This window comes from Hibiscus syriacus, unplaced genomic scaffold, assembly GCF_006381635.1.
Source record: "Hibiscus syriacus cultivar Baekdansim isolate YM2019G1 unplaced genomic scaffold, ASM638163v2 tig00110247_pilon, whole genome shotgun sequence".
Classification (NCBI taxonomy): Eukaryota; Viridiplantae; Streptophyta; class Magnoliopsida; order Malvales; family Malvaceae; genus Hibiscus; species Hibiscus syriacus.
In genome coordinates this window covers 285,180-309,497 of record NW_024062645.1, presented here as the reverse complement: position 1 = coordinate 309,497, position 24,318 = coordinate 285,180, and the positions used below count along the sequence as shown (strand labels likewise).

The window sequence follows — 24,318 nt, the reverse complement described above, 5'->3', positions numbered from 1 at the left end:
TTGAATGTTGGTTTGTTTTATGAGATATGATAGTCTTTTGAGATTTTGAGATCATATTTTATCATATCTCAAACAACATATCAACATCTAGCTTAGATTGCCATCAATTTTTAACTAAAAAGGTTGAATTTAGAACATAACAAATAGTTGAGTGATTATTTTGTAACTTTTAATAGTCGGGAGACTCAATAAAGTAATACCCTATAGTCGAGGGACCAATTGTATATTTTACCCAAAATTTTAATAACCACAAATTATTTTATCAAAATGGCATAGGACTTGAACTCAATGAGTTTCGACCCAACTCGATCGAGTTAGATTATTTTAAAAAAAATTGAGTTCATGTTATAATTTAGGGCGAAAAATATCTGATCTTACCTAACCAAAAAATATAATTTTACCTTAAATATTTAGGGATAATTGTAATACTACCCCTCTCTCTATATTTTTTATTAAATCTATATTTTTATTGAATACAAATAATATTTTTATTGAATACAAATAATATTTTTAATAAATATATTATTTAAGTCGTGTTGGATAAGGTTCAAATTTTTTCTCAAAAATCAAGTTGGATTTAAATCAAATAAAAAGGATATATTTTTCAGATCGTATGGAAGATTTAAAATTTTCAGACCAAATCAGATGGACAAAAAATTCGACCAGACCAGATCGATACCCATCCCTATCCATAACCTAATTTCTTAGTTACAAAAGAAAAAGGAAGGAATAACGAAACCCCCCCCCCCTAAAATTTCAACTAAATTCGTTATTTGCAAAACCCCCGTTTTCCTTTACGGTCAATACTGTTACGCCTACACGTTCATATATAAGATCGATCCACGATCTGACATTAAAAAATATATTATTTTTCCATTAATTCTTATTCTCTCCTTCTTCTTCAATAAAGAAAGGCAATTTAGATATTTTCTTCACATATTTGATGCGCGCCCTCAGGTACTTCCCTCCTTAGTTGTCTTCAATCTATTTTTTAATGTCATTTTCTTCATAAATGCTTCACTCAATAGATCAGAGCCGTTGAATTCTGTGTTTGGATCTAAATCTAGCGGCCGTAACAATATGTTGCAGTTTTTGTTCACGATTTCATTGTTTTCCTCGTGTTTTGATTTTGTTGATGAATGTGATTTGAATGACTGTTTTTTTAATTTGTCTTTCGTTGTCATTGATTTGATCTAATGTGCGTGGAGATTGTCAATTTTTGCTTTGAGTTGAGATTAATTGTTTTCAAAATTATGATTAGGAAAAGTAAGGAATTCTGTGTATAATTGCGTTGTGGTAATTTAAGTGTTAATTATAGCTTAAACTGGAAAATGAAAACCCTGGAGGTTTTTCCAGCTGTGGTGGTTGCGTTTAGTAAATGTAGGTTGTGAGTTGGAATAGGATCTGTGTTGGTTTCTAACAATGCCATGGAATTAAGTTTGTTTGGCTTAGTTTTGTTGAATCTCTGCAAAAACGGGGTCAAAATATCTGATTTTTGTAGGCTTTGATCAGGGAGTATTGCTAGCACCTAAGAATGGTTTAGAATGTTTCCAGTACATTGAAGTCGATCATTTATGCTATGGAACATTAGTTCAGGCCATCCTTTTGTGAAATTTTATGACCCATTCTATGGCTCTAGCACTTGGGGTAGCTGAATGAGTTTGCAGTAATAGAATGTATGAAACACAATTGGATAGTTGCCTAGTTGGTAGTTGTTTGGAATTTTAAGTATGCAACACTTTTTTTTTTCTCTTTTGGCCTTCATTCTTTATGTCTATATCTTACATTTACTCAAAGAATCTGTAGATCAATCTGCAATTTTGTTTCTTTTTTGTTTTTCCTTGAGGTGTCAACCTTTATTACTTTCTCATTGTGGGAATTGCTTTCTCCTGTTAGTGACATTTTGACAAGTATTACTTTTCATGTCTTTATAGGATGAAAGGAGGCCCTTACAAACTGAGGTGGAGGGCTAAAGAGTTCTCACTGGCTCTCATTGTTCTTGTATGCACAACTATTCTTATTTGGACATGGGACAGAAGTCCAACACTTACTTCAGCAGTATCATCAAAAAATCAGTTGCAGCTCCCTCCAGGTTTGCTTGAAGCTATCTTGTTTCTTCACTGTTAGTATTGCAACTCTGTTAATTGGATAACAGGAGCTTTGTTTTCCAATTAATATTTTAGTTCTCTATTGCTTCATAGGCTTGCCCATCTAGGTCCAATATGAAGTTGTTTGTCTCTTTTCCTTGCCCATGCTTTGTTTATATTCTGAATTCTGTTAATATTCCTGGTTAATGCTGCATATGTACGTTTTTAACAATAAAGAGGAGTCGATTATTTTTATGTTATAAAAGTCAGTTATTTTTATGTCCAAATAAGAATCGTTGAGTGTAATGGTTACTGCTTGTAAGTTTGGGGTGATTTATTACCCTTTTATTAATAAAATCGAGGTACTCTTTTCCTCCTTCCGCTTCTTGCTGAATACCTTCCTGGTGTTCGGCAATTATGAAGGGGTTTTTTAATGAGACCTCCAACTCATATAAAAATGTTATAAAAAGTGCTTTGTCAAGCCTAGTAACTTTATGCTAGGGAATAGGGATTACAACATGGTTGTTAATATTGGCTTTCCTTTGATTTTTAAACCTTCTAGAAAATAGGGACAATCATTTGAATTATAAACTTGGAAAGTGTACTCTGGATAACAATACTGCCTCTTACACGCTCACAGTAGCTTCCCTTACTCTCCTAATATCTGGCGCAGATATTCAAACAGTACCAGTAGATCCCAAAAGACACGTGAAAGAAGATATTTCTACATTGACACAGAGTGAAGCCATAAATAACAAACGTGAACATCATTTGGATAAGCCAGATTCTACTGGTACTTCCAAAAGTTATTCAGACTTTGAAACTGTTCCTTTACCGAAGAAAGGTGATTTGCTTCTTTATCTGTCTCGAGAATTAGGATCAAAATTTTATAATATTGCAGTTGCTAGTCTTTTACAATAACTTGTTTTGCTAAATCTTGTTTAGAATAACTTCTATCATGGTTATAAGTTTTTTCTCGTAAGTTGATGTTTGAGGCTTATAATTGCCAATGTCAATGGTATATATTTTTCATAGATGAGTATTTGCATGGATAGATTAAACAATTTCTTTACCATAGAAGATCTGTTGAATTCCTGCTGCATATCTGTCCACTTGTGAAGTCATGAATGATTAGAGCAAGATTTTCTGTTCTTTTTTCTTAAGTTCTAATGTTTTCACTATGCTAACTGGTTCTATGCCCTCCAGCACACTTTTCCTTGTTTTACAATGAATATTATTAGGATCTTGCCGCAGTCAGTTTCTTCTGTTTACACTTATGGTAATTTTGGGGTTCCCAATATCCCATTGTAATTTGTTATGATGGTGCAGAAGAGGAAGCAGCAAAACACAAAGGCAGTCCCAAAAGGCAGAAAACTGGTTCTATTGGAAGTGGATCAGCCTCAACACTGATGGAGGAAACAAACAGTGTAGTTTTAAGAGAAAGGACTTCAGAACAAGAAGCAAAAACGGTGGAGCGTCAAGGTAGAATATTGCCTATGCGTGATATGTATTCTTTTTGTTTTGCATGTTTGTCACTATATACAAGTTTACATTCCGAAATTACAGAGAAGAAAATCTGCCGATAGTTCTGTTGTTATATACAAATTATGCTTGGGGAGGAATTGCATTCATCGACATGATTAATAAGACCATGTCTGATCAGTTTTGTTGATCGAGGTCTTTTAAGCTATTGATGGATACCTCAGCAAAGAGTTATGAACACTGTTTTTACTGCCTCTTCTGAATCTCTCGCATAGGTTTTGCATTCGATTACATGGATGTAATATCAAACATTTAGTCATTTCCTAGTGGGTTAGTTGGTAATATGCAAGATGCCTTTGGTTATGATGTTCATGCTCCCTCTCTTTTGAATTTGTTCAATGTTGTGATAATATTACCGATCAGTAAATGATTACCACATGATTACTGCCTCTCATTTTCTCGTATATTTTTTTTCAGCCTGTGATTACACAAAAGGGAAATGGGTTATAGACGATAGACGGCCTTTGTATTCCGGGCTTGGTTGTAAACAGTGGCTAGCACCAATGTGGGCTTGTCGTATGATGCAGCGTCAAGATTTTGCCTTTGAGAATCTAAGATGGCAACCAAAAGATTGTGAATTGGAAGAGTTTGAAGGGTCTAAGTTCTTAAAAAGGTAATAGTATCCTTTTCCTTGAATATTTGCCCTTTAAATATCGATTATTTTAGTTAGTCCTTCGTGCTCGATCTTAATCATTTTCCTTTATAAATGCACTCCCTTCCTCTTCCCGATAATCAATATCTATTGGACATTTACATGTGCTTGTGATGCATTAAAGGATGCAAAACAGAACTCTAGCTTTTGTTGGAGATTCATTGGGTAGGCAGCAGTTCCAGTCTCTAATGTGCATGATCACAGCTGGTAAAGAAAGCCCGGATGTCCTCGATGTTGGCCCGGAGTTTGGACTTGTCATACCACTGGGTGGTAAACGTCCTAATGGTTGGGCTTACCGATTTCCCAGCACCAATACTACTGTCCTTTACTATTGGTCTTCAACTCTCTGTGATTTGGAGCCTCTTAACCCCAAGGATCCACAGACAGAATATGCAATGCATCTCGATCGACCTCCAGCGTTTCTGCGCGATTTTCTCCACAGAATCGATGTCTTGGTTCTAAACTCGGGGCATCATTGGAATCGAGGGAAACTTAGGGCCAACAAGTGGATCATGTACGTTGGGGGCGAGTCTAATACCAACAGGAAGATAGCCGATATGGGAAGTGCCAAGAACTTCACAATCCACAGCACAATTAAATGGCTGAACTCTCAACTTCCGAAACATCCTCATCTGAAAGCCTTTTATCGGAGCATCTCCCCGAGGCACTTTGTAAACGGAGATTGGAACACCGGGGGGAGCTGTAACAATACTACTCCTATGTCTATAGGGAAAGAGGTATTACAAGACGAGTCTAGCGATCATGGTGCTGCCGGCGCCGTGAGGGGCACAGGGATTAAACTTCTCGACATAACAGCATTGTCTCAGGTCAGGGACGAGGGTCACATATCTCGGTTCAGTCTTACGGCATCGCCTGGAGTCCAGGACTGCCTGCATTGGTGTTTGCCCGGTGTCCCCGACACATGGAATGAAATCCTCTTCGCATTGATTTAGTTTCGAATTGTTCTTTGCTTCAATGCTCCGAGACACAAATGTGTTAGCTTCTCCTATCATCGTTCAGACATACTCTCGGCGGCGGCATTTTAACGGCTTCTCCCAAGTCGAACCGGCTCCCTCTTATTGTTATCAAACCACTAAATTTCGGTGGCTAGTATACTTAAAAATAGGTGTAGTATCTAGAGCTTTAGCTTAGTGTGTGCCATAACATTTTATATATTTATACTTTTCGGAACATTGCCGGAGTAGGCTGCTGAACAGAAGTTGGCCGGAAAATGAGTACATTTGCAGCCGTCGATGACGGAAGGGAGAATAGTGTTGGAGTTCTTGTATTTTTTTTTAAATAGTAGTGAATATAAGTTGAATGCTATTAAAATTAGAAAAAAATCAAATGTCTATTTTTGAATTAAATTTAGGGTAAATTATATGTTTAATACCTAAATTATTAATTTTGGTTCATTTTAATACCTAAACTTTCAAAAGTTTTTAAAACTTAAATTTTGAATTTTGAATGAGAACATCAAAATAAAATAAAAACTAAAGTTTATGTATGGTATTGAAAAAATTGAAAGTTTAGATACTAAAACGGATTAAAATTGATAGTTTATGTATTAAACACGTAATTTATCCTTAAATTTATTATATATTATGGATGGGCGAGATGATGACATGCGGGGATGAAATTAGTATAAGATCATGTCTGTTTTATCACTCAAGGCGGGTTAATTTTTATTTTCATCCTCGTTCAATCACCCATAAAATCTAGGGTTATGTATACAATGGTTTTTCGATTATATCAAGTTGTTTTGTTGATTTTTCTAACTATTAAAAGTTATAAAACGATCCCTTAATTATAGGTTGTTGTTTTATTGAGTACGTCAACTATTAAAAGTTATAAAATAGTCACTCGACTATTCATATATTTCAAACTCATCTTTTTTTGGTTAAAAATTTGATTGCAATATGAGTAGGACGTTAATATGCTGACTGAGATATGATAAAATCTGATCACAGAATCTTAAACGATTATCATATCCCAGTCAACATGTTAATGTCCACCTCAGACGAAGATTAATTTTTTAATGAAAAGTGACTAATTTAGAACATATGAATAGTCAGGTGACCACTTTATAACTTTTAATAGTCAAGGGACTCAACAAAATAATATCCTATAGTAAAGGGCTATTTTATAACTTTTAATAATCAGAGGACTTAACAAAATAGTACCCTATATTCAAGGGACCATTTGTGTACTTTACTCTAAAAGCACATTTCTTTAAAAAATGTTTATATTTATATATTAAAATTTTCAATTACTTTTAAAAAATCATTTGACATTTATTGAATATTTAAAAGAATATATTATATTACAAGAAATTTGCCGACTTGCTGGTAATGAAGGGTGTAAATACACGTGGCACGAATTAGCCCAAAACAATAATGGTCAAATTATGCTTTTGACCTTTATACTATTTTCAAATTTTACATTTAATTCTTATATTTTTATTAATAAATTTGACAACTTCTGTTTTTATTTTTTTCACTTTTGATAATTAAAATTGAAAAATTACATCTCGGTTAACTATGTTACTAATTTATTATAATTTGACCATTTAAATATTAGTTTCTTTTATTCAGATTATGAAATTCTGACGTAAAAGTGTTTAAACGACTGGATTATTTTTTTTTAAAATTTTAATAAATTAATATACTTTAAAATATAAAATCACATACTAATATTATCTTATTGCCTTAAACAATGCCATGTCTAATATTATCTTATTTTTAAAATTTTTATAAATTAATATACTTTAAAATATATCATATACTAATATTATCTTGTTGACTTAAACAATGCCATGTCTAATATTATCTTATTTTTAAAATTTTAATAAATTAATATACTTTAAAATTTTATTAAGTCTTCGTGTTTGACCCACACCATACATAATTATCGTCTTATTCTTAAATTGGAGTATAATATAGGGACTAAAGTCATAATTGGACCCAAATAAAAATAATAAAATAAGCAAGGAAACTAACCGTTAAGAGTTGGGAGACTTAGCATCTTGTGCTTCTCGTCCGTTCACCATCGTATATCCACTTTCTACCCAATTACATTCCGCCACGTGTGCATCACCTTCGTTCTCAACGGCGCACAAACTAATAATTTATTGTTGATTTAACAAAGCCCACTGCTTTGTTTTCTTAATAGAGAAGAACAGGTACAGCGAAACGAATCTGATGCTAAACTCCATTTTGCTGTGAAAGAAAGCAAAGATCCCATCTTTGAAGTAAACCCCATCTCCCCCAAATTCGATTTCTTCAAGTAACCTCCGCAAAAATAAGAGGTTTTTGTTTCTGTTTCTGTTTTGGTTTTGGTGTTTGACAATGGCGGAAGACTTTGCAAGGGCGGTGGAAGACGGGCTTAAGCTAGCAAAACGGGTATACTTAGGTAAAGACAGAGCAGTGACGACGGCGCCGCCGCCTTTGCAGTTTTTATCCGATTGGTACTTGCCGTCTGCTCCTATGGTTTACGCGGTTATATCCGACCCGAGGATGGTGGACAACCCGGATATGCCGAGTTACCAGCCTCATGTCCACGGCCGGTGCGATCCGCCGGCTTTGATTCCTCTCCAGATGAGCGGCGTCGATCTCGAAGTTGATTGTTATGGAGATACGGCTTTCGTTCAGGTCTCCGGTAAATTGAGGGTCCATTGCGTCATGGGTAGCCGTTCTTGTGATTGTCGGATTGCTGTCCCCATGGGAAACCAGGTTTGTTCTTAGCTTCAAGCTCTCACTTTTCAGCTCAAGATAGGCTTGATTATTTGATCAAGTCGAGTCAAAAATACGAACTAATAGAGTTTACGAGATAAATCAAATTTATGAAATTCGAACTGAATCGAATAAAATAGATATAGGATTAAATTGCAAAAAGATTAAATTTGTTGTTAATTATAGTAATTGAATTTACATATGTAACATATGGTTTAAATTTGATACAAAATGAATTTAAAACAAAGGAGTAATTGAAGAAAATAAAAAATCATGTAAAGTTGAAGGATTAAATTGAAAAGTTAAAAAAATTCAAAAAAGAAGAATTGAAGCTACATATGTATTCTACTATGATAAGTTTGGTGAAGAATGGTTATAAAATGAAGAGGAATTAAAGAAATAAAGTAATGAATGACTAAATTGTAAAACTATCAAATTTGGATTTTTGTTTTTTCAAATTGGGAAATCCGAGCTCGAAAAAATAAATTAAAATTCGAGTTGACTCGAAGAACTAGAGTAATTCAACTTAAATAACTCGAACTTAGAAAAGAAGTTATTCTTTTTCGGTAGAATCGAGTTTTGTTCACCCCTAGCTTAAGAAGCTGTTTTTACTATTTGATTCTGCAAAATCTTGTTGTTTTTATGCTTATTCATGGTTTCAAAGCAATAATGTGTGTACCATTTCGCCAACAGGGTTCGATACTAGGGGTGGCGGTTGATCTTCCCGGGAAATCGTATTCGACTGAACTGATCGGAGAAGAAGAAAGTAGGGTTATTGAAAAGTTAGCAAGACCACAAGATGCAGGCTTTTTGAAGCCACACATATTTACTTTAACAATACCACAGGTGCATCGATGTTTCGGAGTTTATCGATTCTTATTCGATTCTGTTAGTCCATTGTTTCTGATGAATGTTTCTGTTTTTATGTTCATAGGTTGATGGTGGTACTAATATCGGAATCAAGCTTCGTTGGTCTCAGAAATTGTTGTACGATCAGGGCCAGTTTTCCTTAACCGTTCCCTTTCGATTTCCTGAATACGTTACACCGGCTGTAAGGAAGATTTCGAAGAAAGAACGGATTCAGTTGAATGTCAACTCTGGTATTGCAGCTGGAGTCTTGTGCAAGGCAACTAGTCATCCTTTGAAGGTGCATATTTTGGTTCAGAATCTTTGTTTTGTTCCGTTCTGTTCTTGCTAAACCCCCGATTTTTCGCAGGAAACGAAACGGCAGGCCAAGAAGTTTTCGTTCTTGTATGAAGCAGAAGTTCTCACTTGGTCTAATACTGATTTCAGTTTCTCTTATAGTGTAAGAATGAAGCTTAACTTACTTGCGCGCCAAGTCTCTGTGATCGGGATACTTATTTGCATATCGAGTGCGTGTTTTTATAGGTCTCGTCCGGTAACTTATTCGGAAGCGTCCTTTTGCAATCTCCGCCTTTGTATGATTGTGACCAAAGGGATATGTTTTGTGTTTATATTTTACCTGGAAGTCAGAAGAGTAGGAAGGTTGGTCTAGCATTTGTTCAACCTGCTATGCTATTTCGATTCGTTTTTTCATTTTTGTATCGGTTCTCATTTCGTTGAATTCGATAGGTGTTCAAAAGGCGGTCGTATTCGTAGTCGACCTAAGTGACAGCATGCAAGGGAAGCCACTCGAGGCTACCAAGATTGCAATATCTTCTGCCCTGTCGAAACTCGGTCCAGAAGATTCATTTAACATTATCGCTTTTAGTAGTGAAACTTCTCTATTTTCAACTTCCATGGAGTTGGCTTCTGACGAAGCGATTGAACGGGCCACTACATGGATGAGCACGAAATCTACAATGGGTGAAGGTACGGCTATGTCGATTCCACTGGAAAAGGTGCATACTCATTTCTTTCTCGTGTTTTCCTCGTTTCTTCAAGAGAATTGTGTGTTATTAACTTGTGGTTTATCTGCTAGGCATCCGAGATGCTATCGGACACTAGTGGTTCGGTTCCTATGATTTTTCTTATCACCGATGGGGCTGTTGAAGATGAGAGAAACATTTGTGACTCGATGAAAAAACGTTTGACAAACGGAGGATCACCGTCTCCGCGCATATATACTTTTGGCATAGGTAATATCTCCGGCCTTTGATCCTCCTATATTGCGTAAATCGCAACTTCCAATCACCTTCCCCTGTGGAAATATTGCAGGTTCATTCTGTAATCACTATTTCCTGCGCATGCTTGCCATGATCGGCCGGGGAGATTTCGATGCTACTTGTGATCTAGGTCCGTATATGCTTTGACGTTACGTCCATATCCCGTGCTAAACAATCGTGCTATATAATGAAAATTTGATGCATTGCTCGATTTTTCCCTATAACTCTCTTATTATAAGGATATGTGAACGTTTGTGTCCTAAACCATTAGTCTTACTATTTTCCTTCCTGATTCTTTTCAGATTTAATTGAGGTTCAGATGCAAAAGTTATTTAGCAAAGCTTTGTCTACCGTTCTTGCCGATATAACCATCGATGCATTCGATGGTAACGAACAAATAGAGGTACGTTTTTAAGTCCGTATCATCTTAGTCGTCCATTGATGCCTCACAGTGATGCATATCGGGATTCATTCATGTTTTTACTGTCTAGGTAGTGATCATCCAGCGTCTTACCGTAGGTTCTTCTCGCTGACCGACTTTATTTGGTTTCCTTCTGTGTATAGGTGTACTCTTCATGCATTCCCGACCTTTCCTTCGAAGACCCGTTAACGATATGCGGTAGGTACGAAGGAAGTTTCCCTGACACGGTCAAAGCTAACGGTATCTTAGGGGATTTGAGTAACTTTGTCACGGACTTGAAGGTTGTAAGGAATACCGACGTTCCTCTTGACAGAGTAAGGCTCCTACTCGGTTTTCGCTGCACAGAAAGTCCGAGAAATACTCGTTTTCACTTCATTGCCTCTTAACTTCTCACGATTTCCCTTGCTTATACAGGTGTTAGCACGGCAGCAGATCGATCTACTCACGGCTCGAGCATGGTTGTCGGAAGATAAACAGCTCGAGCAGAAGGTATGTGTACAGCATTCAGACAACTCCATGTTTCATATCCGTAAATACCTTTGTTGAAGTTACCGGTATGTTAATGGCAGGTTGCACAATTGAGCATCGAGACTTGCAATATCTCGGAGTATACTCGAATGGTCCTACTCGAGAAAAATAAACTGGACAAAGCAAATGAATCGTCTGGAGCTCTAAAGGTATACCTTTTGCCTCATTATCTAGCATATATGTCCAACCAATTCTTGTCGGGGCTTCCTTTTCGAATGTTGCCTAGTTGCCGAGGTCGACGACCTCATGAAAGTTTTTTGAATGCAGGTAAAGAAAGGCGATCCGCACAAGATCAGGGATCCCGGAGCGCCCAAGAAGGTACTGCTTCGGAGGCTTTCGGTTGGCTTCGGCGACCTGACCGCAACCGCCGAAAACATGCGTCCGGGAGCGGAAGAACCAAAACTGCCGGACGCCGCGGAAGCTTTCATGAAGGCGACTTCGGATTGCTGCGGCCGGACGTGCGAGCGCTGCTGTTGCCTGTGCTGCATCCAATGTTGTTCGAAGATGAATGATCAGTGTGCCATTTTGTTGACACAAATATTCACTGCTTTGGCATTCATCGGTTGCCTGGAATGTTGCACATTGTGCTGTTGTGCACAAGATGGGCAATAGTGTCTATACGATACTCAATTCGAATTAATCGATTAATAAATTAAATATCGATAAACTTTGAATTTATTGTTGTATATAGGTGTTTATAGTTTATAAAAATTATATTATATTTTATTTACCTCGGTTTGGACCATTCAGTATATACCGTTATAATTTAAGACAAAAATAAAGCAAAACATGTGGATATATATATATTTTTTAAATTTTAATTATCAACTCAGAGTTTTGTTAACGGGTTAAGGAAATTAATAATCGAGAGACTAAAATCGAACGAATCAATAATATAAAATATTAAAATTATTTTCTTACGGGTAAAAAAATATAAGGATTATCCGTGTAGTTAACCCTAAAATTAAAGTCTCATCCCATCATAATTTGTTTTAATTTTTATTTTTTAAACAAAGTAAGAATTGTTTAATATAATTTTAGTGCCTAAATTTATCTCAAAATACGATTTGATGTTTAATGAGTTATTTACTAACAACAATAGGTGGTTAATATTTCTAACGTTATATTTTTAGGTGTTTGGACTGTCACGACCGTTAAATTTGACTATTATTTGACACGTTTCATGCATATAAAATTTTAAAAATTATTTTATTTAATAAACTTAATATTATATTTAAAAAAAATCAACCCCTAAATTTTACATCTTCCGCCATTGATCAGTCACCGTCGATATGTGACCGTCACTGTTGACACCATCAAAACCGTCTCACCGCCACTACCAAAACTCATTCCCTCACCCACTATGAAACTACGCCGATCTTTGTGAAAAACGTCAACAGGGTTGTTGGATTTCTAATTTTTTCATTATTATTTTCTGACGATTTTGACGACTACAATCGTCCATACATTACTCGGCTGTCACTGTTGAATTCCTTATCCTGCTCCCAAATAAAACCCGACCAATGATGATCTTTCGCCCTCGACAGTGAGGGATGGAAGGGGAAGAGACAACACATGGGTTCAATTTTTTTAATTTTTTTTCAAATAATATTTTTATTATTAAAATATAACCGTAGACACTTAAAAATTTAACGAAAAAATATAAACATATATTATTAACAAAAAAAAAAATCTTTAAACATATAATCGTATTTTAAAATATATTTTAGACACTAAAAATTTGTATTAAAGCAATAGAAAAATCAACAATATATTATTTTATTTAGTTATCCGAAAGTCAAAAGGGTGAATGATTCATAAAATAATTTAGGCAAAAAAGGGTGAATGATTGATCCACCAAAGCTTTATGCTTTTTAACCTAAAGCGAAACTCTCTCCTTTTCCTCATAAAATCTCCCTATAATTTGGTCAATAAATTTAGGGTTTTTATATCTTTGGTGCTGATCTCTTCTGGGTGTATCCTTTTTGGGAGATCAACTTTGAAAATATTTGATTTTTGGGTTTGTTTGGGAAGCCAATGCCATTTGTTTAGAATTGTGATTAAAAAGTTTTGAAAGAGGACTGATTTTCAATGTCTTGGGCTGGCCCTGATGATATCTTTCTCTCCACTTCTCTTGCAACTTATCTCGACAGTAATCTCTCTTTTTCCTTGTAGATAAGCCAATGCAATTGGAATTCCTTTTTTGTTTGCAATCTTTTGAATTTTCTCAGTTTTGCTTTGATTTGGGTCTTATGATACTGTTTGATTCAGTTGATTCCTGTTTGTATACCGTATTGGGTTCTTTTCAAGTTCTTGGTTTGCTTGTTTGTTTTTAGTCATTTCGATTTTCTGTAAGAATTGGGAGCAACTGTTATCAGGGATTTAAATCGTGGTTACAGCGGTGTTTTTGTTTGCATTTGCGATTATGGTGGTTGTGGATATAACAAATGTTATTGTGGTCATTGCGTGTATCAAGGTCATGCAATAATGGATTCAGAGGACAACCTTACCGCTGTATTGTAGCCACTATTCCGATAGTGGACACCACTATTTAAATCCCTGGCTGTTATTGTATTGCATGTCCAATTTGTTTCTTGTTGGATTGGAAGATAGGCAGTGTTAGATGAAAAGAGGCTTCTTTAGTTTGTTTCACAAATTTTGTTTTGGTCTGAGACCCTGGTGTCCCGTAGCTGGAAGCGTCCCCTTACTAAGTCCGGCGTTGGGTTCGGGGACCTCATTTTGGGAGGAAAGCATTCCCAGCACTATTTTTCCACCCACAAAGCTGGAATTCAAGACCTTGTTTAAGGGGCATCGATCTCCTTACCGATGTTGGTTAATTTTCCAATCTTTAGAGGCTCTTCGATTGATTTTGTGAGAAAGACATTGAGGATGCACAAGTCCTCAGCGTGGATTTCATAAAATTTCGTGTTTAAATTGGTTGCAGAACATAGAGTGAAAGTTACGATCTTGATACATTGGCTGAAATTTGGCCATGCCTTGTCACAATAAAAAATTTATGCTAAATATATTTTTGTAGTTGAATCATGCTAATCTCTTACGTACCGTGTCTTGGAGATAAAGTTTATTAGCATGAACTATGCATCTAGCCCTGTTGTCTATATTACCGGAATCATTGAATGCTTTTTATTGCAGTTATTTAGCTCCCATCATTTTTATTTTTGTGTCCTAGAGGGTGTCCTGTTATATTGTAAGTTGTAACGATAAATTTTCTGTAATTCGTTTGCCGGAAAAGTTGTCTTGTGATATAAATATTTAATGTTTGCTGTCTATTTTGCAGAGAAACTCCTTGTCTTGCTGAGAGATGGCCGGAAGCTTTTGGGATTACTACGTTCTTTTGATCAATTCGGTATTTTGTCACCATATTTTTCCTTGCCTAAGTTCTTTTCTGCTTTCATTGTTTCATTGTGTGCTGAATTATGATCATTGATGTTATATCCTCCAACATCCACAGCTAATGTTGTTCTAGAAGGAGCTTGCGAACGGGTTATTGTTGGCAATTTGTACTGTGATGTCCCGTTAGGTCTCTATGTAATCCGTGGGGAGAATGTTGTCTTAATAGGAGAGCTGGTATGCCTGCAATCCTTTTTACACCCTTTTTCTTTTGTTTGAATGCGGAATGTTTTACGTTGTTATTTCTTCTTATGAAATGGTACTCGCTATACAGGACTTGGAAAAGGAGGAGCTTCCGCCACATATGACTGCTGTGTCGGAAGCTGAGATAAAAAGGGTAAAGGCATTGTCATGATTCTTATTTCATTGCATGTTTTCGTGCGTGTTTCATGTATATATACAACAGAACCCATCTAGATTTAGCTACTTGCGGTATATGCCTACTTTTTCATCTAGATTTGGCTAAGAAAGCTGCATTAATTTGATATTTCGAGATGATTAATAAAAGACTTCGAACAAGATGCACATAGCTCCCCGTTGTGTTAACCGAGTCTTAATTGATTTCATTAAATATTTACCTCTACTATATGAATAACTCGCTTCTTTACCCTTTTCCAGGCTCAGAAAGCTGAAAGGGAAGCAACAGATCTGAAGGGCTCCATGAGAAAAAGAATGGAGTTTCTTGATTTCGATTAATGGATCCCGCCAGTTCGATAGAGTTTCATGCTATGTTCGCAAATATTAGTGCGATTTTGACCCAAAAATTGTAACAACGGTGGGATAGCATGAAAGATTCTTGCATTATATCTGTTATTGGAGGAGGAAGTTAAAAGAAGGGGTAAAAGTTCTCAACCATTCTGAAGACCTTGTATATCTGCTAAAAAAGCTTGGCGAGAGGAAGTTCGTTTTTCCCATCTCTTAAGAGGCAAGTAAGATGATTTCCTCTACGTGTAATACGGGTTTTAGGGTTCTAGAAGTGTTCTATTTATACCCGAAAACGTCTTTACTCCTTATTTTAAGTTTATCTACTTCCTTTCTGGGATCTTACATTTCATTTGAGTAGAGAACTGTTCAAGATTGCTGTAGATTTACTTTGGCGCCGCATTTTGTTATGGCACTATCACTTTCGATTATATTCGTAACATGTTTAGTTATGTTTCATGATCATTAGATATAAATTTCCTTTTCGATTTTACGAGGATCGAAGATGCATAAAGAAATACAGAATTTAGAACTGTGAGAACCGTATTTTCTGTTGCTCAAAAGCATTTCATCTGAACAATAGATGAACCAGATTCCATGTACTCTTCCTTAGTAATCCATATCCGAGCCTTGACGATCCCAAATACTATCCTTCCTATCTGGTGGTGCAAACACCTTAACCCCCACTCCCAGAGGAGCCGATGAGCTAACCTATCAGCCAGCCCGGCATGTGAAGTGGTGCCCCCGCTAAGCACAACATTCCCACCCTTCTTGGATCGAACAAAATTTCAGGGCACGTAAACCCGCATGTTCCTATATTATGAATTGTCCATCCGGTAATTCGTATCATCGATCGAGCTCCAAGCTTTTTCTCGACATGCCAAGTTCCGTATTGATGTCCTTTGCTATGAATGGAGCTGTTCTTTTATGTTCCCAACCGATTTCTTGTCCCGACGATGTTGTGAAGATGTGGTCCTCTTGAGATAGGATCTTGATGAGGCAGGCAGTATGCGTAGCATGAGGCAGTTTTGTTGACCTCATACCACGAAAATTTTATAGGACTTGCTTTATCGTGTTTAAAATGCAACTGAAATTTTTTTAGTTCGAATAGATTTGTTCGACTCAAATTTCATTCTGCCCGACTTAATTCGATAAAATCTCAAACTAATAAAACTAGATTCACCATCTCAACTAATTTTTATGTGCATCAAACAGGAGATTATGCCTCAAAAGAGTTTAATTAACCTCTTGAATCTCACTAATAGCGTTGTTCAAATTTAGCCGTTCATTACTTTTAGTACAAGCAACTCCGATTTCGATGATTTTGACCATTTGAGTGATTGAAGCTGGGCCGCTTGATAATATTCCGGGATCAATCAACTCTCCGACATGTTTCTCCGACATTGATGATTGCACCCATTGCACAATATCGATCCCACCATCGACTTTGTTAAGATATAGTGAAGGGTACTTGCCCGTCACGATCTCGAGGATGACGATACCGAGACAATAGAAGTCGGATTTAGGAGAGACATGTTGGTTTTGAAGACATTCTGGAGATCTGTAAGCGAACAATCCTTTCGCTACGTCGTTGGAGTTTATGAGCTGGTGGAAGCCGTAGTCGTTCAGCAATGGATCATGGGTTTCGGGTTAGAAGAATATTGCTCCTTTTGAGGTTTCCATGGGGAACAATGTAGGTTGCTAACTGTGTGTGGATGTAATCGAGCCTTCTGGCAATTCCTTTGATGATCTTCAAACGGTTTTGCCAGTTTAGTCTAGCATGAAACAATCCCTGTTCGCCTTATAAACGAGTTGTTAATATCGTATTTAAATGTCGGTTCGATCTAACGTAGAACATATTTAAAATGTAAGACAAGCTACCAAAGATGAAGATGATGTTACCATGCAATGCGTATGACAAGCTACCACAAGGCATATATTCCGAAACAATGAGCTTATCCTCTTTCCTATAATGGAATGCCAATGGCGTCAAAACATTCGGGTGCTCGAATTCTCCGAATCGTTTCATTTCCTCTCCGAATCCATCTTTCCCCAACTTAGTCATCTCCCTCATCCTCTTCACCACCACGACCAATCCGTTTCCCATTTCGGCCTTATACACCGAGCCTAACACACAATATCTCGTCAAGTCTTCCAACCCGAAGACACCCTTTTCTCCATTCACCATTGTCAAATCATCCATCCCGTTCTTGCTGTTACTCTTGGCGACAATCCTCGTTTGATCTTCAAGCTCAAACTATTCTTCCCGCTTGACTCTTGTAATGTTTGTCGAGCCGAGCCTGGTGTGACGTGAACATGCCTCGAAGATCCCCTAGAACTATTTCGGTCACTCGAATCATCGCCTTCGTCTTGCGTATTTGAAGCAATGGTGGCGATCACGAAAAAGAACATGGCCGCCAAAGTTACCGAGATGACGATTATGGAGGCAGTGGAAGGCGAAGTCGATTTATCGGCAATAGAATGGTGAACACAACGTCTCTTTAATTGTGTCCCGCAAAGTCCGACGTTTCCTTCGAATGCCGAAGCGTTGAACTTCGAGAAACTCTTCGGGATGTTCCCGTCCAGATTATTACTAGATAAATTTAGCGAATTCGTCACGTTCGGGTACATCAACTCCGGGATTACCCCGGAGAAATGATTCCCTTCTAAATGCAATTCCACGAGGTTGGGTAGTTGCATCAATGAGCTTGGGATTTTGCCAGTGAAATTATTTTCATTCAGCCACACTTTCTTCAATGACCGCATCGAAACGAAATAACCGTCCGATATCGGGCCAGTGAACTTGTTTTTGGATAAGTAAATAGCCTTTAAAGCCCCGAGTTTATTAAACTCGGGATCAGCCCGGTGAATGTGTTATTCACCGGGCCGATAATCCTCAAACGACGAAGTTTAATCAAAGCTTCTACATTAACTGAACCCGCGAGTCCAAAATTTGTTAAATGAAGACCACAGAAAACTCCACGGTGACTCATAACACCATCCTATTTTTTGCGACCAGGAGACGATCCCGGGATCCAATTGTTCAACTTCGAATCTCTGTTCTTCAACGAGTCCTTGAATTTAAGGAGGGAGTCGGCATCGGATTGCGAGAAACAAAGGGTGGGGGAAAGCGAAAGAAAAGCGACGAGTGTCGATAGAAGTGAACCGATAACGAAAGCTGCGGACATCGGTGAAACCGGACAGTTAGAACACGGGATCGAAAGAAGGTCGGATTCAAAGCGATACCGGTGATGCAGCTCCTTGCTATGGGGGACGATCATGTGCAAGGGTTTATGTTGTGAGGTTTGTTTAGTTTGGTTGGCTATGTTGGTGGCTTTTAGTGGACATTCTAACAATAGACATTCTGGTGGTGGAAACAACGTTGATGTCTGTTTTTGGTTAAGTTCGGACAAAATTATTACATGAGAACATGTTATAAGAAAAATAAATAAATTATATAGATTTTGTCTCACAAAGATCCCTTAATTATAGGATACTACTTTTTGAGTCCATTGACAATTAAAAGTCGCAAAATGGTCACCTGGTGCTTTGTTGAGTTCCTCAACTATTAAAAGTCATAAAATGGTCACCCGATTATTCTTTATGTTCCAAACGCATCCTTTTTCATTAAAGTTTTGATGGTAGTCTGAATTGTACGCTAACCTGCTGGTTGAGATATGATAAAATTTGATCTCATAATCTCAAATGATTATCATATCTCTGTCAACATGTTAACGTTTAGCTCATGCGTTCGTTAAACTTTTAATGGAAAAGGACGAGTTTCAAACATAATGAATAGGCAAGTGACCATTTTATAACTTTTAATAGTCAAGGGACTCAATAAAGCAACTTCCTATAATCAGAGGATCATTTTGTAACTTTTAATAGTCAAGGGATTCAATAAAGAAGTATCTTATAGTCGGAGGACCATTTGTATACTTTACCCTAAACTTTTTAACCTGGATCAAACAGAAATTGAGTCACAAGCTCATAAACACAACTTTTATTTCTTGAATTCGATATATATATTTAATTTGGTCTTTGAACTTTTTGTTCACAGTAGTCCTTACTTTAGACAACATATAAGGAATTGAAGAAAACGAAAACCAAATATATTTTTTGGTCTAACCATGAATATCTGATTTATTTTACACAAACAAAATTTGTAAATTGTATCAGTGATCTGGTTTAGCGCATAACATGAATATTGGTAAGAACATTAAATTTTGTCAAAGTAAAAGGATAAATCATCAAGTTGCGTATAATACAAGGACTAGAACAACAATTTGACCAAACAATACCGCTGATTTGCCTGTAATGCCAGCAATCGAATCTCAAGTGAACATCAATGTGTTGCAAAAGCCTGCGAGCACATATAAGCCGGGTCAATTTTAAATCGAGTTTAAATCATTTTAGATTCGAGTTATTTTGATTTTAAATTATTTCGAGTTTTAATCGTACTGAAATTATGTCGTATTCGATTCGAAATCGATAATCGTTACCGAGAAAACATTGCAATGACCAGGATCAACAACATGAGCCAACAAGTTCTCAATCGGGTCTTCTCCGGTGTACACAGCTTAAAAGCAAAATCCGACGAACGCTAACATAGCGAGTCGGCCATTTTTAATCTCTTTAGTCCTCAACACCATCACCGGCTCCGGCGACCCTTGTCCCCACATAAACGGGTCGAACCATAATCCGCTGGGGTAACTGACGTCGGGAGTCGGGTTCTTCCTGTTGGAAAGTTTGGGGTCGATGTTGACACTCTCGGGCTTCAGCATGTCGGCCCACCTTCGGCCTTCGACCCATCCCATCAGTGCCATTTGAACCACAAACAAGGTCGTGGGATCCGTGAAGTAGTTTCGGTCACTGGCATCGAACCACGAGAAGTTGTCGATGAAACCGAGCGATTCAAGGAGTGCGGGTATGAGGATACCGGACACCGCTAGCATCGCCCACCTCGCATGCATTAGCTCGGCTTGTGCGAACCATTTTAGTGTTTTCGGATCGAAACCTAATAATGATTTTATGTTAGGGAATAAATATAATCACATTGATAACGTAAAATTCTTTCAAACCCTACCATGAACCATCATTTCATCAATGAAAAATAAATAAATAAAAAGACAAAAGGATATCCAGGTCTTTGTATTTTTGAAAAAAAAAAATCAATGCCCTCATATTTTCTCTCTCTCAATATGATCATCTAATTCAGAAAATAAATTTAATGTGGTCTTTTGATCAATATTTTTTGTCGTTGACCGTTACGGTACTAACGTGGTAGTACACCGTATTGACGTGGTAGTCTATTTGTCATGTTTGAGTTACTAATTTAGGCCATTTGCTATGTCATCAACCATTGTGGAATGCCACGTCAGCACCGTGGATTGCCATATCATCACTGTGAATTACCACGTCAGCACCGTAACGATCAACGACGAAAAACGTTGGTCAAAAGATAATATTGGATTTATTTTTCAAGTTGGAGGGTCACATTGAAAGAAAAAATAATACGAAGGTCGCATTGATTATTTTTAAAAGTACAAGGACCTGCGATATTTTTTTTTGCCTAAAAAACAAAAAATTCACAAAGTGGTTATGTTAGATACCTAATCCGAGTGGGTCGAAGCCAAAATCTCCGGGAAGGCTACAACAAAAAGGGCAAATCGTATGCCATGATGGAACGTGTATCAACTCAACTAATGGTAACGGATACTATACTTTACCTGCCATCCAGCATTCGGGAGGAGAGCTACCGGGGAACCACAAGGGCCTATCCGGAGGAAGTGGTTCACACACACACACACTCGACACTCCTCCTTTCGTCGCATTCATGTCGGTTCTCCCTCATAACGATGTCGTGACTCGTCCCAGAAGTAACCATCGAGGTCTAACCCCGTAACAAAGTACGGATAAGGTTGAACATAAGGTGGAGGGTACGGTCGCATTCGTGTCGGTTCTCCCTAGAAACGATGTTGTTACTCGTCCCCAGAAGTAACCTTCGAGGTCGATTCTGGTATCGGAGTACCGATAACGTTGAGCATGCAGAGGAAGATAGGGATAAGGCCATGTGCATGAGATGAGACGGAACACAAAGATATGTTCCTATGGAGTTTCTTCTTATCTGGTTGGACAATATGTGGAGACGCTTGGGGAAAATGATGATAGGTTGTCTGAGGTGGCCAATCACTGGTTTACACGTGTAAAGGTGGGGAGTTTTGTGTATTGGTTCTGGTTCATAAATGTTTGGGCAAGGTCCAAGGATAGTAAAAATTTGGGTACAAAGACATCATATATCCATGTATTTAAAAAAAAATCAATATTATATTTGTATTATTTTTTCTTTTAATGTGATTCTTTAACTTGAAAAATAAGTTTAATGTGACATTTTAACTAATATTTTTCGTCGTTGATCGTTATGGTGCTAACATGATGGTCTACAGTGTGACATGACAGTCCGCGATAGTTGATAATGTGGTAGACGGGCTAAATCAGTAACTTTAACATGACAAATGGATTGTCAAGCCAGTATGTGAAACACCACGTCAACACTTAAGTTTCCACGTCAGCACCATCAAACAACAAAAAACGTTGGTCAAATGGTCACATTGAAAAAAATGATGGTCATATTGAATTAAAAAAAAGGTCTATGATGTATTTTCGACAAAAATTCGATTATTTGATATATGTATATATAATTAAGTAAATTAGGGATTTGATTGAAAAATATAGAGCAATGTTTTTACAATTATCTTTAAATTATATTATTATCTCAAATTGAGTATTATTTATTTTAAACTTGAATCGGATTTAATCCGACTATATCTTTTAAAAAAACCTTAAATCTAAATTTTCAAAAATAATTTGATATTGTAAAGTTAATCATATTTTTAGGTAAATTATCAATTTTAGTACCTAAACTTTCAATTTTTTAAAATCATATCTAATGTTTATTTTTCATTTAATTTTAATACTTTTCGTTAAGCTTATCATGCTTAATACCTAAATTATCAATTTTAGTCCATTTTAGTACCTAAACTTTCATTTTTTCTCTCTAAAATTTAACGTTAAATTTTGAAGAAGATACTAAAATAAAAAAGAAACCAAATCTTAAATATAATAAAAATAAAAAAATTAGATATTAAAATGGACCAAAATTATTAGTTTAAATACTAAACTCATAATTTGCCATGTTATTAAAATAATTTCAATTATTTGTAAGTAGTGTTCCTTTAATTGATTTTTTTTATTAATCTACATAATTACAATGATAGTATTTATTTTAAAGATTCTCAATTATTTATTTAATAACGAAGCTCAAATACTATGTAGTAACTCGAATTCGAGATTTTAAGGAAAAACAATCACCCTTTAACCACTCAAATGATTAAATTCGTACCTTTTAATTGATTTTTAAGTGAAAATTAAAATAGATCAAATGATCCACTTGTTATAAAACTATAAGCAGCAACCTTAATATACGGTTAAAGAAATACGCTATCAGATTTATTATTATTTTTTTAACAAAACCGATAAAAATTACTTAAAATATTATTATTTTTATCTATTTATTATTATTGGGCGCTTTACATGTTTTGTTAACATATCTAGTAAAGCGTTATCTAAAATATTATTATTTTTCTATCGATTTTATTATTATTAGGCACTTTACCGAAAATATTAAAAAATATTAATATTTTAGATAGAAATAATAATGTTTTAGATAAATTTTTACCGATTTTATTAAAAAAATAATAATAAAATAAATAACACATTTATTTAATCGTATATTAAATATGTCCCACAATAAACTCCATATAATATTAAGGGTAAAGTATAGTAATGGTCACTGAACATTTCTGAAGCTTGCATTTAGGTCCCTCAACTTTTAAAACTTGCAATACAGTCCCCCAACATTTATTCCGTTTGCAATATGGTCCCCCAACTTAAACCACCGTTAGAAATTAAGGTAAATTATATAAAAGGATATTGAACTTTTAAGACACTTGAATTTAGGTCCCCCAACTTTTAAAACTTGCAAAACAGTCCTCAATTTCATTCTAAACCCCAATTTCCAAAGTAATTCAATTTCATTCTAAACCCTAAATTCCAAAATAATTCAATTAAATTCAATTATGTCAGATTTATTATTATTTAATTTCATCTTATTTCATGTGATACGTATTTTTTATATAAATATAATAGTATAATTCTTATCTGTTGAATAAATTTTTTTAATTAAAAAAAGTAGTTAGGATATAAAAGAGGTTGAAAATAATTCAAATTTTAAATTTATAAAATGTTATTTTGACGTATAAATAAAAGTGTAAACTACTAGGTTGACAACTTAACTATCTAGCCCTTTTTACTTTTGTCATCGATCTTTTAAATTTATCAATCATACAACATAATTATTTAACTGTTTCAACTAAGCCACTAGTTGTTACCAATTGATACAAATGATGAAGTGGCAGTTAAAAGGAATTGACATTATTATACATTCAGTCTTTATTATTTATATAATCAATTTGGTCCTAAATTAAATAGAATTTAATAAATTAATCATTTAATTAGGATCTGACATGTGTTAGCACATGATCATGACACGTGTCATTGGTGACACATGTCACCACCTAATTATTTATATATGCTATCAATTTGGTCCTAAATTAAATAAAATTTAATAAATTAATCATTTAACCAGGATCTGACATGTGTTAACACATGATCATGATATATGTTATTGGTGACACATGTCACCACCTAATTAGAAGAAAATTAAGTTACAAAGAAGTAAAATTTGGGTCTTGGGCAAACTCAAACCTGAGTCACGCAAATGAAAGATACAGGGTGGAGCCACTAAGCTAACACCATCGTTTGTATTAAGAGATATACAATAATACATATACTAATAGTATGACCAATGCCATAAAAAAAAGAATATAATGGAAAATGGAAATAATGAGATTTGAATTTCGGCAAAAAATTTGAAAGCAATAAATGATGGGAAAATATTATATTTTTTTACAATAAAAAATATTATATTTGATAAATTATTTGATAGATTTAATATATTTTTTAAATATTAGTTGATACAATATTTTAAAAGAATAAA

The 24,318-nt window shown here is 35.7% G+C and overlaps 4 protein-coding genes and 1 pseudogene across 5 annotated transcripts; 3 read left to right on the top strand and 2 right to left on the bottom strand.

The window, feature by feature from the left end:
- Window positions 1-884: 884 nt before the first annotated feature.
- On the top strand, window positions 885-5,238 carry LOC120114824 (protein trichome birefringence-like 16). Its single transcript, XM_039135605.1, has 6 exons — window positions 885-957; window positions 1,935-2,092; window positions 2,761-2,931; window positions 3,417-3,569; window positions 4,047-4,242; window positions 4,406-5,238. Exons 1-6 carry the CDS (start codon window positions 944-946, stop codon window positions 5,232-5,234), a joined length of 1,521 nt encoding a protein of 506 aa, XP_038991536.1. The 5' UTR covers window positions 885-943; the 3' UTR covers window positions 5,235-5,238.
- Window positions 5,239-7,357: 2,119 nt separating this feature from the next.
- Window positions 7,358-11,729, top strand: LOC120114823. The gene is made up of 13 exons (XM_039135604.1): window positions 7,358-8,012; window positions 8,706-8,858; window positions 8,947-9,159; window positions 9,229-9,318; window positions 9,402-9,522; window positions 9,606-9,874; window positions 9,955-10,111; window positions 10,191-10,268; window positions 10,441-10,541; window positions 10,703-10,873; window positions 10,974-11,048; window positions 11,129-11,236; window positions 11,355-11,729. Exons 1-13 carry the CDS (start codon window positions 7,629-7,631, stop codon window positions 11,697-11,699), a joined length of 2,265 nt encoding a protein of 754 aa, XP_038991535.1. The 5' UTR covers window positions 7,358-7,628; the 3' UTR covers window positions 11,700-11,729.
- A 1,347-nt stretch (window positions 11,730-13,076) lies between these two features.
- LOC120114822 (sm-like protein LSM1B) lies at window positions 13,077-15,671 on the top strand. 2 transcript variants are annotated; one of them, XR_005515428.1, is made up of 6 exons: window positions 13,077-13,239; window positions 14,386-14,454; window positions 14,560-14,675; window positions 14,773-14,835; window positions 15,117-15,289; window positions 15,335-15,671. XR_005515428.1 is itself a non-coding variant. In XM_039135603.1 (5 exons), exons 1-5 carry the CDS (start codon window positions 13,179-13,181, stop codon window positions 15,192-15,194), a joined length of 387 nt encoding a protein of 128 aa, XP_038991534.1. In that variant the 5' UTR covers window positions 13,077-13,178; the 3' UTR covers window positions 15,195-15,671. The 2 variants fall into 2 exon arrangements, 1 of the variants encoding a protein (XP_038991534.1); XM_039135603.1 differs by having other exon boundaries at window positions 15,117-15,671.
- Window positions 15,672-16,436: 765 nt separating this feature from the next.
- On the bottom strand, window positions 16,437-18,481 carry LOC120114779 (annotated as a pseudogene).
- A 1,030-nt stretch (window positions 18,482-19,511) lies between these two features.
- LOC120114821 (photosystem I chlorophyll a/b-binding protein 6, chloroplastic-like) lies at window positions 19,512-21,121 on the bottom strand. Its single transcript, XM_039135602.1, has 4 exons — window positions 20,930-21,121; window positions 20,813-20,850; window positions 19,703-20,217; window positions 19,512-19,563 (listed from the first exon to the last, which is right to left on the bottom strand). Exons 1-3 carry the CDS (start codon window positions 20,941-20,943, stop codon window positions 19,781-19,783), a joined length of 489 nt encoding a protein of 162 aa, XP_038991533.1. The 5' UTR covers window positions 20,944-21,121; the 3' UTR covers window positions 19,512-19,563; window positions 19,703-19,780.
- Between the last annotated feature and the right edge of the window lie 3,197 nt (window positions 21,122-24,318).